A 12,540-nucleotide genomic window follows, 5' to 3' on the forward strand; every position below is an offset into this window, starting at 1 on the left:
TTCTCTCCTCCTGATGGGGTTGTTCAAAGTCTGCGGAGACTGCCTGGCTAGCCTCCGTCCACAGAGCCGTGCGGGTTTTCCCTCCTGGTGTTTGCACTGAACTTGGCTGCTATCAATCTATCCAAGCATGACGGATTGCCTTGTCATAACGAGCCAGTCAAAACATTTTTGGTCCAACTCTGTTCCAAGCAGCATCGGGCGTCCTGCGTGAGACTCGGACAAAGTCTTCACAGCGCGTTTCCCAGGCTCGGGCAAAATGAGTGGTGGGAAGACAAAAAGAAACAAGCAGAAATCAGGAAACAACGGTTATTAATTGTTCAGAGTGGCAAGTGCTAAATAAATCCGGTTGTTTGGGGAAAGATAAATGCCATTTCTTTGAGGTATGGACAGAACTCATGCGACGGGAAGATGCCTGCGTCGGTCAGTGTTGCGCACCCTGTCGGCGCTCTCTGCCACCGAGTGCCACGAATGCCAGAAAGGGCCAGGGCCAGCGCCTGGTTCATGCAGGGCAGACTGCCGACGAAGGGCGGCTGCGGGCCAAGGCCGGGAGAAGGCTCGGTGGGGAAGGGCGGAGCTCCTACCCTGCACCTCAGGTCTTGGGGAGAGAAACCTGTACGTGACCTCCTAGGGCAGCACCGGGCAGCCGAAGTCAGACAGCCTCGCCAGTGTCCAGGAGCGATGGAGCCACCAGAGACAGCTCTGGACACTTGCCTTGGGAAGCCAACCAGGAGAGGGAAGGGGCCCTCCAGGAACACGACCCGAGAGGGTCGGCCGAGCGCTTGGCGGTGTGCAGACTCCATCGCAGCCGCCTCCCAGCCCCTTCGCCGGGCTGGAGTCCCACCAGCACCCGCTGCTCTTGAGACCCTCGGCCCCAGGCCTCCCTGCCCCACGCCCGCCTCCTGGGCTGCAGACTGAGGGTCTCTTTCCATTGCGCAGCGCCCCACCCCAAACTTTTCTCCCCAGAGGATTTGTGTTAGCGGTTGCCTGGCAGGAGAGGCCACTCGGGCACCCAGCAGCACTCCAGGAAAGAGCGAGCCGGGCAGAAGCGCAAAGCGGTCCCGGCGGCGCGCGCTCGCTGCGGCGCGGACACCCGAGCGCGTGCGAGGACGCGTTCCGGTTTCTGCGTTTCCACTGCTTTCAGGATCAGGGCACTGAGCTGGCACCGAGAAAAGACATATCACAGACAGAAAGAGACAACAGGCGGGCCGGACACGTCACGCCAAAAAATGAGGGGTGGGAGGGTGGAGGCGGTATTTGTGCGGGAGAGGCGCGCGGGCTGTGTGGGTCGGGGCGAGTTAGAACTTCCTTCTTCCCTCTCCCCTCCCCTCGGCCTCCTGGCCTGCCTCCCGTCCCGCTCCCTCCCGCCCCCTCTCCCTTTCTTCTCCCCCAACCCCCCCAACCACACACACACACACACACACACACACACACTTGTATTTTGTGCTGTCGTAAAACCCACGTGTCCAGCCGGGAGGCTGCCAGAGCGTGGAGCCAAGGAGCGGGGACGCGGTGGCGACGGAGCACAGCAGCCCACGGCGGCTGGTTCGGCGCCCCTGGCGGGGCTGCTCTCGCGCCCTCCGCGGGCCTCCACGTCCCTCGCTCGCAGGCACGAGGGCTGCGGCCGGCCGGGTCTCTAGGGTTCTCCGCCCGCGCCGCCAGAGGCATGTAGCGCACGCGGGGCGCACGCCCTCCCTCCCGCACGCTCGCCGAAACTCACACTCGTACTCACCAGCGGCTCCGAGTTTTCGAGAAAGGTGAGGCTCGTCTGGGGCTGAGGGTCTAGGGCAGGGTGGGTAGGGAGGCTGGAGGTCCCAGGCTGGGGGCGGGGGGCGAGACTGTCCCGCCTCCTGGCGCCTGAGGCCAACGCGGCCCGGGCGCTGCGCCACTCCGGCTCGGGTCGGCTCCCGACGCTGGCCGAGGGCGGGGGCTCCGTCCCGCAGCCCAGTTCTGTGCGGAGGCCCTCCGGTTGGGTTCCAGCCTGGCAGGGTGGGAGCTGGGGGCGGCGGGCAGGAGGCAGAGCGGGTGCACCTGGCCTGCGAGCGAGGGACGTGGAGGCCCGCGGAGGGCGCGAGAGCAGCCCCGCCGAGGCGCGGGAGCGCGGGCACACTTGGGCAGAGCTCCCTCTGCGCGGCGCCGCGGCTTCGGAGTAAACTTTGTGCCCTGGAGGAGTTGGGAAGAGGGAGCTGCCGAACCCGGCTGCAGCGGGCAGAGCCACGGCTCTGGCGCTCGCTCCAGCGTCCCAGCGGCCCTCCTCCGCGCCCTTCTCGCCCAGGCCCTGGGGCCAGCTCACGCGCACCCTCCTCCCTGCCCTCTGCCCCCAGCTCGAGGCATCCGACATGCTGAAGCCGGGAGACCCTGGCGGCTCGGCCTTCCTCAAAGTGGACCCAGCCTACCTGCAGCACTGGCAGCAACTCTTCCCGCACGGCGGCGGCGGCCCGCTTAAGGGCGGCGGCGCCGCGGGTCCCCTGGGCGCGCCGCAGCCCCTTCAGCCGCCGCCGCCGCCGCCGCCGCCACCGCCGGAGCGCGCCGAGCCTCCACCCGACAGCCTGCGCCCGCGGCCCGCCTCTCTCTCCTCCGCCTCGTCCACCCCAGCGTCCTCCTCCACCTCGGCCTCTTCTGCCTCCTCCTGCGCCGCTGCCGCCGCGGCCGCCGCACTGGCAGGTCTCTCGGCGCTGCCGGTGTCGCAGCTGCCGGTGTTCGCGCCTCTGGCCGCCGCTGCCGTCGCCGCCGAGCCGCTGCCCCCCAAGGAACTGTGCCTCGGCGCCGCCTCGGGCCCGGGGCCCGCCAAGTGCGGCGGCGGCGGTGGCGGGGACGGCCGGGGCGCCCTGCGCTTCCGCTGCAGCGCGGAGGAGCTGGACTATTACCTGTACGGCCAGCAGCGCATGGAGATCATCCCGCTCAACCAGCACACCAGCGACCCCAACAACCGTACGTAGCCGCGGCCCGCGCGCTCACTCCCGGGGCGCGGGCGCCGGCGAGCGCGGGCGCCTGTCGGGGAGGTGACACGGGGCGGGGAGCAACTGGTCCAGGCCGCTGGCCTGCGCCTCCCAGACCACTGTGGCAAAAGTTTCCTGGCGTTGAAGAAGAAAGGAGAACACAAGGGAGGGCCGGGTGGCACTCTGGGATTGCCTCCCCTTCTCTCCCCTCACCCCCTGCTTCGCAGCCCCAAGCACTGGGGACTGGAGCTGCCCGTCAGCCCCGCAGTGCAGACTGCCGCCCGGGCTGGACGCTGCTGGGGCCGGGTGGGTACAGGCAGCGCGACGAGGAGCCGGCAGTGTGCGGGCCCTGGCGGGGACAGGGGGGGACGCTCGGTGTTTGGGGCAGCGTGGAGAGCGGGGCCCGCTGCGCTTCTCCACTCCGCCTCTGAAGTCAGCTGCAGCCAGGTCGTTTTCGGGCCATGGGTTGCGGGGGCCTCGCTGGAGTAGTTTTGGGTGACACTGAGTCTGTCTCTCCCTTACAGCAGGCATTATTCTTAGGTCTACTCTTTATTTTAAAAAGAAGCAAAAGAAAAAACTGCCGCTACTTACCGTGAAGCGCATTTCCGACTTAGGTCGGGGTTGTCCGCTACTGATCCCGCGTTCTCCGCGCACCCTGACCAACCTGCAAACGCGTGCGATCCGTGTTGCTTTGCTTATTTATTTTTAGAAATTCGGGTGACGGTAATTTAGTAAAAAGAACCTTACTTCCTTCTTCCCTCAAGTAAATAGCAGATGCCTAACTAAACGTCAGGACTCTCTGGCTTCGTTCCTATATTCACAATTTCAAACGCCTATCACAAATACAGTTCCATTTTGAGGTTTTAAAGCAAAACTCTAAGTGAAGATCAAGAATGTGTATTGCTTTATATCTGCTTCTTTTTGCTAGTTTCAGAAGTTCTAAATTGTTTACACCTAACGTTTGGGGTAAGTGTAAAACATACTGTCAGAGACTTCGGGAGGTAGCCTCAAAACAAGTTAAAGGAGTCAGATTGAAAGCAATACAGGATTTGAAAGAGTAGCATTCATTTAGCTATTTTCTTCATCTTGTGCCTTCATCTGGTTTCTGTATGAGAAAAGTTGATCATAAACATTTATTTTTATTCTATTTTGAATGAGTTGCTCCTGGCAGAATGTTTACCACTCTGTGAACTTCTTAATTCACTGTAAAAGCAGAATAACTTCATTTATAGCCATTTAAAGAATTCCCAAAGTCATTGCTTTGATGAAAAAACACCAGGCATCAGCCTAGTGATTGAGGTGTTATTATATTTTCTTAATGTTGGAGATAATTGTGATGGAGATAATTACAAGCAAAAAGCAGTTATATTTACTTTTTCCTTTCTAGAGTCTGAGGGTAAAGTGCTGGTTTAAAATGGGGATTTTGATTTTTGCTGTGCAGTTAAGTAAACTATTGTATTTTAGAGTTTCCGAAAATTTCACAAAATTATATTGTCTTAATGGAGTTTTTAAAAATACTTATTTCCTACTTATAATACTTATTTCCACTTCTTGAATGTGTTGTTTTCAAAGCACATCTTTTTAAAAATGTGAAATAAAAAGATAAAGCCTTTGGAAAGGCATTTATTATTGCTTAGTAAAATATAGTTATTGCAGGCTGGGAGTGCTTCACTAACTTACAGTTTCTCTTCTGAATCAAATCTGTGTGCTGGGAAAGACACCAGCAACACACCCCAAAGCCCTGGCTGTATGATGAGCTCCCTAAATTGTTTACAATGCAGTATTGAGATTTAATACATTTTAGCTAGAGAAAACTTAGACTAATCAGAAAAAGAATTAGGATAGATTCCTAATTAATATATGTCTATCGAACCAGTTTATTGCCTAGGTAACTTTTTTCTCTAGTTGGAGGAAATGAATTATGAATTTATTTAAATTATTCCTATTTGTGTTAATCTCCTGGTATCTCCTATTGAGTGGACTGGATTGCCTCAGTGTGCAGGGAAAAAGACAGAGGGAAAGGAAGTTAGATTGTCCTATTAGAGTTACACTCCGCTGCTCACTAATTAAAGGGCAATTGAGAAAGAAAATAGAAAGCTGAGGTAGTGCTGTGTTACGCTGGCAGACCAGGTCTCCCATTCTTCCAGGAACTTCTAGCAAGCGAGGCTTAGGCGCTCCTTTGAATCCATGGGATGTGTTTTATGAAGATGAAAAGTGATTGAGTTTACTCTAGGGGCTTAGAACAATTCAGAAATGCAAAGGTTGGGAAACTTTTCTCCCTTCACCGGGGAGGTTGGTACAGTGGTTACTTGAAAGACTGTGAAAAACAGAAGCTTCTCCTCATTCCTGAGTTGCATGTGAGTGGGGGTGAGGTTAGAGGCAGGGTGGAGGCAGAAGGGAGACTCCTATTAATCAATCCCGTGTAGATGTCTGTAGTTTTCCTTTTGGTATTTTTGGCCATCTACCTCTAAAAGAAAGACTGTGAAGTGACCATTCAACATTGCTTCCTTTTTGTCACATTGTACTTAAAAGAGTATTGAGTCATTTTCTCTTTTTCTTACAAGGCAAAAAAAGGGAGGGGGGCTTCCTTACCTCTCCCTTCCCTTTGATAAAGTTACTTTTTGCCTGGGATCAGCAAGACATGACATCATTGTTCTGTAAGAAAAGAACTCAGTAACACTAGTTTCACCTTGAAACTTTATGGGCATCTATGACAAATACCACAGTGAGGGGGCTTTAGCTTTCTTAAACACAATAGGATTTTAAAACAGCAGAAACTGTGCAAGCCAGCCCCGGGGAGCACTTGCAGTATATTTGTTATCTAAGTCTATCAATTTATTCTGTGACTGAAGTCCACTTTCACTGAAGCTCTGAATGCTTAGCTGCCGCTGCTGCTTTCTTCTCTTGTAAGTCAAGTGGCACGAGGTGTAATATAAATGAGGGATGGGGCCCTTCCTTCCCCTTCTTGTGTTACTGCCCATATTTGCTGCTTCGTTGCCTGAAGCCATTGATTCGGTGAGGCTCCATGGCAGGGGCCTCTCCTCAGGTTCTGGGAGCTGGTGCGAGCTGGTGTGACCGTGTCACCACTCCTGGAAGGTAGTGAGAGGAGTCTCCAGGCGCGCCTGGCGTTCGTATGGAGAATTCCCGGATCTCCTCTTGGCGGAGCCAGTTGGTTTTTGAAACCCTTTTGTGAAGATGTTCCTCCATAGTACCTGGTAGGGAGGTGGGAGTTGAGCAGTTGGGTGTCTCAGCGGAGAGTTAGACCACCCTGTAACTTTCCCAGCTAGGGGGTGGCTCCCTGTCCCCTTTCCACATACAGAAGCCATCCTGCGCAGGGAACAGCGCGGGGAACCGCCCTGGTGTGTGTATGGGTTTAGGAGCTGGGCCTGAGGCTCCCTTATTGGTAGCGCCAAGCTTTTCAAGGGTTTGGGGACAGGGGCTGGGGAGAGAGAAGGAAATCTGGGTCCAACACCGATTTGTCTGGTTGTGGGGTGAGCGCTGTGGGGTTAGGGAAAGAGAGAAAGGCGGGCAGTGTTTCCTGACTTTGCCTTAATCTCTTCCCACACAGTTGGAGGACGCAAATCCTGTTTGGGGAGCCTGGAGCCCAGTGGCTCACCAGCGGGCTGTTCGTGCCACTGAGGCACGTCGGCTGCGCCCCTGCCCCTACCGCCCAGCGTCCCAGCTGTCAGTGACCAGCCAGCGACTTAGATTTCAGACCTGGTCGGGTGGGAGGGAGCCTGGGCGTCGGTGTGTGGGGTTTTGTATTGTTCTGATTTTCTTCTTCTCTTTTCTCTCTTTTTGTGTGCAGACCCCGCCCCATCCGGTAAACACATGATTTAGCTATTTTACATCTTTCGTTATCTAGCGCCCTGAAACTGAACATAGAGCCATATATTAGATTGAGGTTAGAAGAGGTGGCGACTGTTTATTTAAGGTGATAAAATGGTCCATCAGCAGTAATCTCCATCGATATGTGCCACCAGGAGATGAAGGATGAGGGGACAAGCCACAATTAATTGCCCTATAGTTTTGTAGGAGAGAGTGGAGCCAGCCCAGGCCCGCTTCGATCCCCTCTCGCGGCTCCTATCCATCATCTCCGCGGTGTGCGCGGCGGCCTCGCAGGGCAGGGGCCGGCCGGGTTCAGCTCCGCGCGGTGTTCTCTCCCCTCCCACGCGGGCGCTCGCCTTTAATTTATTAATACATCGGGAGACAAATAAAACCCACGTTTTCTCCCTCCCTCCTGTGCCTCCCCCTTTGTCTCTGCCTCTCGGTCCCAGGGCCCCGCGGGCAGCGGGCGGGGCAGAGAGAGCCCGGCGCCCCCGGGGGTCGCGGAGAGCTTAAGCTCGGGAGAGGGAGAGGCGCGGAGGGGCCCCCGTGGGCCGGCACGACCGCAGTCGGCTCCCTTCCCGCTGGCCGGGCTGCCCCGCCTCGCCACTGGATCTGCTTCTAGACCTGCTCTGGGATCTGGGAAGACCTTCCTGGTGGGGAAGGAGGAGGAGGGCCGGGTGGGTGGCGGGGCGCAGCAGGGGCCTTGGAGTGTGGGTGGCGTCGGCGGCCGCCCCGGCGCTGGAAGAGAACCCTTCGCGGGCAGAAGCGGGATGAGGCCTTCAAAGCCAGCCGTAGGCGCGGAGGCCGCTGCCGGCCGAGGCCCGGGTGCCCCGCGCCGCGCACCACCACCTCCGCCCCGCCCCGTCCAGCGCGCGGGAAGGCGGGCGCGCGCGGGCGGGGAACCCGGGGGCTTGAACCCTGGTGCCGAGGCTCCGGGCTGGGTGCTCTGCCTGTCCTCTGCCCATCAGCCCAGCCCCTGCCCAGGGCGCACGCCGCGCTGCCAGCAGGCGGCACTCCGGTGGCCGCGCAGCTGGGCTGGGATCGATGGGCGCCCGCCTCGCAGGGCTTGACCTGCGGGACTGAGGGCGGCGACCTCGGCCGCAGTCCAGGAGGATTTACAGCCTGAGCGGGTCTCGCCGCCGGCGAGGAAGTAGGCTTTTCAGCTCCTCCTCCGTTCCCTTAACAGAGGGTGAGGGCCGGCGACGGCGCTGGGGAAGCCCTGGGCAGTGAAGACCTGGGGTGGCGGGCACTCCCCACGCGCCCACGCGCGCCTGTCCCTGAAGCCTTTTATGTTTCACCTTCCCTAGAATGACATTCCAGAAAACCTTGGCCTGCTTTGCACCCTTTACCTTAAAATAGATGCATTTAAGATTATAAAAGTAGCACATTACTTGTAAAGACATCCAAACAATACAGAAGGATATGCAATGAGGAGCGAGAGTCTGCTTTTTACTTCACTTGGCCAGGCCTTCTGAAGTCAGTGGGTGAACGAGGCTGAGACCCGATGACAGCCCCTCCCTTACGCAGGGACCCATAGACAGGAGCACTAACAAATCTATTCAAGATAGAAAAAGACCCGTAACCTCTTATATTCTCTAATGCTAAAATGGTATTTCAAAGTATCTCTCTTAGAAAATATGAGACTATCTCTCACAAATATAGAAAATTCTTTATGAATAACAATTATGAACATGTCAAAAACTCCTTGATTTTAAGAGAAAGGAACATTTATTTGTTTCTTCTTTACAAATACAAATAGACTCATACTATGTATTTCTTGGCCTGAAATGCTGTGTGTATGTGTGCATGTATAAGATATGATGATGTACATTGTATATTATGTATATTATAGGTAGTTTGGGCATGTAGCCTGCTTCTCACTCAAACCTTTTCACGTAAATGTCCATGTTTGGAAAATACTTTGCTTAGAATGTTTGTCTACTTGTGCCATATTTGTCAACCCCAAGAAATGTTACTTGTTTGTAATATCTTCAAGCTCCCCTGGGTCTCTGTGGCACAGATTAGCACCCAAATGTTTTCAGTTGGGGAGATTTTGTGTATTAAAAAAATAGAATGGAATGTGTATTTTGATGGCAGTTGGTTAACTTTTCTGCCAGAATATTTTCATATAACATGAGGTGGTTCACAAATTAAGAAGACTTATGTTGGGTAGAATAATTAAAATGAATTGGCCTTGTCTACTATGCTGTGGACCCAACATACAGACAGTCTTATAGGTACTGGGGGAGCCTCAGTTTTTCACTCTGCCAAATGCTACCATTTAGTTTTTTCAACACTTTGTGAAACAGTAAGTTAAAGAGGGCTTTAGAGGACTTCTTGGAGAAAGAACTTGGCCAGAGTTTTATTATCAGGTATGACAAACATCAGCTGTGTGCTTCTTGTCTGTTGGGGTAGTGGCTGGAGTTGCTACCTTTGCTTTTTATTTTATTACTGATGTAGCTGGTGTGACATTACTTGTGGTGATGTTGGGAGTTAACAGGATCTCTGATACAGGCTGTTGGGTGTGAATACTAATGAATACTAAACATTGTTGCTTCTCACCCTTTGCTTCATTGAGTCAACCAGAAAGGAAAAATCGGTTAAGCAACCTCCTTAAGTGATTTATTTTTATTTTCATGGGCATATTGCCTTTGCTTATTGTCATTTGTTTTTAGCTATTTTTGCTAAGGTGCTGAAAGGCCATCTCTGAAGTCAGACACTGACATTCAAAATTATGGACATTATCTATGTACTTTCCTTTTCATTCTCTTACTTTAATGTCCCCAAACCCAAGAGTGTGGGAAAGAGAGAAACCTCTGTAACTCAATCATGTTACAGCAATTTTTGTGGCCCCAAAATAGTTACTTCAGTGAAATATTTCAATTCTGTTGATTGAGTCATGAGTTTGGATATAAACGTCTCCCAGCTTTCATTAGTCTTCCCAAATCCCTGGGTTTGGAGGCTTTGGAATCAGGCAGACCTGTTTGAGTCCTTTCTCTACCGGCCACCTTCTTGTTTCTGGTCCTTGATCAAGTTATAGTGCTGCGAATTCTCAATTGCCTCATCTGCAGAGTGAGAATCATGATACTTAGATAATATGGTGGTTCAAGACGGGTGCCTGGAACATAGGTAGGCATTTAGTAAATGTGAGTGTTTATTGACTTTCTTCCCATTCCCAAAATGTCTTGAAGTGTTTTAATTTTCACAAGCAAAAGCTCCAGAGAGTGTGTGCAGTGTGCATGCTTCCGAGGGGCTGACACATGGATAAGCACAGACTACTCCCACCTAGGCCCTGGGTTAGAAAATGGAGCCTTGAATAATTCGAACGTTTGTGTTGCTGGCAGAGGGGGCAGAGGAGGGCCTTGGTGTGAGAGAGGCTCATTTCACTGGCTGTGAAAACAGGTTGTTGCTTGTCACCCCAGAGGCCTGGGCACACCTCTAGGAAGGGGCAGCCGGAAGGTCCCCTCATTCCCTGGGCTCTCTTGGGAGGAGTGGGGGAGTAACTGCTGACTGAGGGGAGGCACAGCTGGCTGGACCCGGATGCCACTGTGGTAGGATGCTCAGATTGTCCACCTTCCCTTGCTGTGAGGCAAATGGCTAGACCAGGGTTCCCCACCATGCTGACTCACAAGTTCCTTGGGCGTTTAGGCTATTTCAGCACAGATAGTGCCCATCCAGAGTGACCCACCAGGCCCAGGCGCTACCACGGCCAGGCACAGGTGCCCAGAGGCCCCTAGGGCGGCCCGTCTCCCAGCACCGGCCCATCCGCTGGTGCCTGCTTTCACCGTCTGCGCCAAGCAGACTCTCCAGGTGTCAGGCCCAGTGCCACAGGCCTGACACTTGCGCCGAGCTGCGGTGGCTCCCCAGGGAAGCTGGGCCGGGGAGGCCGGGTCGCGCCGGCGGGCGCCGAGGCCACCTCCTCCGGCAGGCTCGCCGCGCCAGGGCGCAGACACGGCGGCTCCGCCAGGCCCATTAATAACCCGGAGGGCGCTGGGATCCGACAGCACGGTCGCCACCGGCCCTGCTTCCCGCTGCCGGCCGGCCCCTTCCCACCCAGTTCCAGTGGAGGGACACTGGGCGCCCACCGCTGCCCGGCCCGAAGGGTGGGGGTCCCCTCCGCGCCCGCTGCTCTGGGGAGTGTCGGAGAGAGACAGCTTCGTCAACAGCTTCGCTCAGTTTACAGCACAAGATAATCGCATTGAGTCTCTGGATCAACCGTGGGGCCGTCGTTGGGGCCCTCTCCACTGAACCATTACCCCGATCGTTAGAGACCCATTACCCTGATCGTTAAATTTGCTATTCGTTTCTTTTGCGGAGTCTGGGAAAAGGTTGCACACAAACCCTCCGGAACAGCCCCCCGGTCTCCCCTTGTTCCCGCCTGGCTGGAGTGCCCAGAGGGGGCGCAGACAGAGGGCTGGAAGGACCCCAGCTTGGGCGCGCCCTCGGCTTCCTGGGCTGCGACTCGGGCCCCACGGGCCCCACGGGCCCCCAGGCTGGCTCCGCCCCATCTCCTGCGCTGGGGAGGCGGTGGAGGAAGCCTCGGAGTCCGGGTCCAGGGGAGTGCTAATGGCGCCCCATGCCAGACTGGCAGCCCACGTGCCCCGTGATTGTAAAAACGTCTCCTGTATCATTGTAAAACGAGGAAAGTCAAATACCTAGGCGACCAGTGTAGAATTTCTGCAGGGTATCAGATTGGGGTAAAGATGGGCTTTTTCCGTGGTACAAGGAAATATACAGCCTGCAGCACCGGATAGAGAGAAACTGCCAGGATGAGCAGAGGGTCAGAAGGAACGGAGAGGAAGGGGAGAGAGGCAGGGAGGGGTGCAGAGAGACGGAAACCAGGAGAAGCCGCCAAGAGCCGTCGGTTGCGGGGAGCGGGCGACTAGGCGATCCGCACACAGCTCCGAAGGCGTTTTAGGGACCCCGGGGTCTGCACCGGTACCGGGCAGATTTGGGTGCAGCAAATTCCAAGGGAGCGGCGTGGGTTGGCCTCTCTCCTACTCTGAGTAGCCTCGGCGCCCCAACGGCGTCACCTCCTTCCACGGTGGCTTACCCTGGCGGGCAGGGATACTGTCGTCTGGGGATTTACCCTAGCATGGGCCATTCTGAGCGGTTAACTCTTTCCCTTCCCTCCCTCTGCGTGTCTCCCGCAGGTTGCGACATGTGCGCAGACAACCGCAACGGCGAGTGCCCCATGCACGGGCCCCTGCACTCGCTGCGCCGGCTCGTGGGCACCAGCAGCGCCGCAGCGGCCGCGCCCCCGCCGGAGCTGCCGGAGTGGCTGCGGGACCTGCCGCGGGAGGTGTGCCTGTGCACCAGCACCGTGCCTGGCCTGGCTTACGGCATCTGCGCGGCGCAGAGGATCCAACAGGGCACCTGGATCGGGCCCTTCCAGGGCGTGCTCCTGCCCCCAGAGAAGGTGCAGGCGGGCGCCGTGAGGAACACGCAGCATCTCTGGGAGGTAAGTGGCCCGTGCCCAGTACCTGGCCACCGAGCTTTGGCCGGCACGGAGCCTGGCCCTTGGCGCGTGGCAACTTCAGAGAGCCTCCCTTGGTTCCCAGAGCGTTGCAGAGAGTAGGTTTCCCTGGCATCCCTGTAAATGCCTGGTGTCTGAAGCACCTGCAGTAAGGAGGCTGGCAGAGATGGAGGCTGGCACAACAGCGACGTGGCCAGGAAGACAGAGCCTACAGGTTTCTGAAGACAGGGTCACCTTAACCTGCCTGTGCTCCAGCTGGAATGGACTCGAATTTGGTCTTTCTAAATCTTAAGAAAAAGA

General features: G+C 55.8%; 1 protein-coding gene across 1 annotated transcript in view; it reads left to right on the plus strand.

The window, feature by feature from the left end:
- Positions 1-2,336: 2,336 nt before the first annotated feature.
- The window catches only part of PRDM6 (PR/SET domain 6), a 115,777-nt gene continuing 105,573 nt past the window's right edge, over positions 2,337-12,540 (plus strand). Inside the window, exons 1-2 of the mRNA XM_012788555.3 lie at positions 2,337-2,928; positions 11,918-12,225. Coding sequence (XP_012644009.2) covers positions 2,337-2,928; positions 11,918-12,225 — 900 coding nt within the window. The remainder of the gene's footprint in view (positions 2,929-11,917; positions 12,226-12,540) is intronic.

Source organism: Microcebus murinus, chromosome 11, assembly GCF_040939455.1.
Source record: "Microcebus murinus isolate Inina chromosome 11, M.murinus_Inina_mat1.0, whole genome shotgun sequence".
Lineage (NCBI taxonomy): Eukaryota > Metazoa > Chordata > Mammalia > Primates > Cheirogaleidae > Microcebus > Microcebus murinus.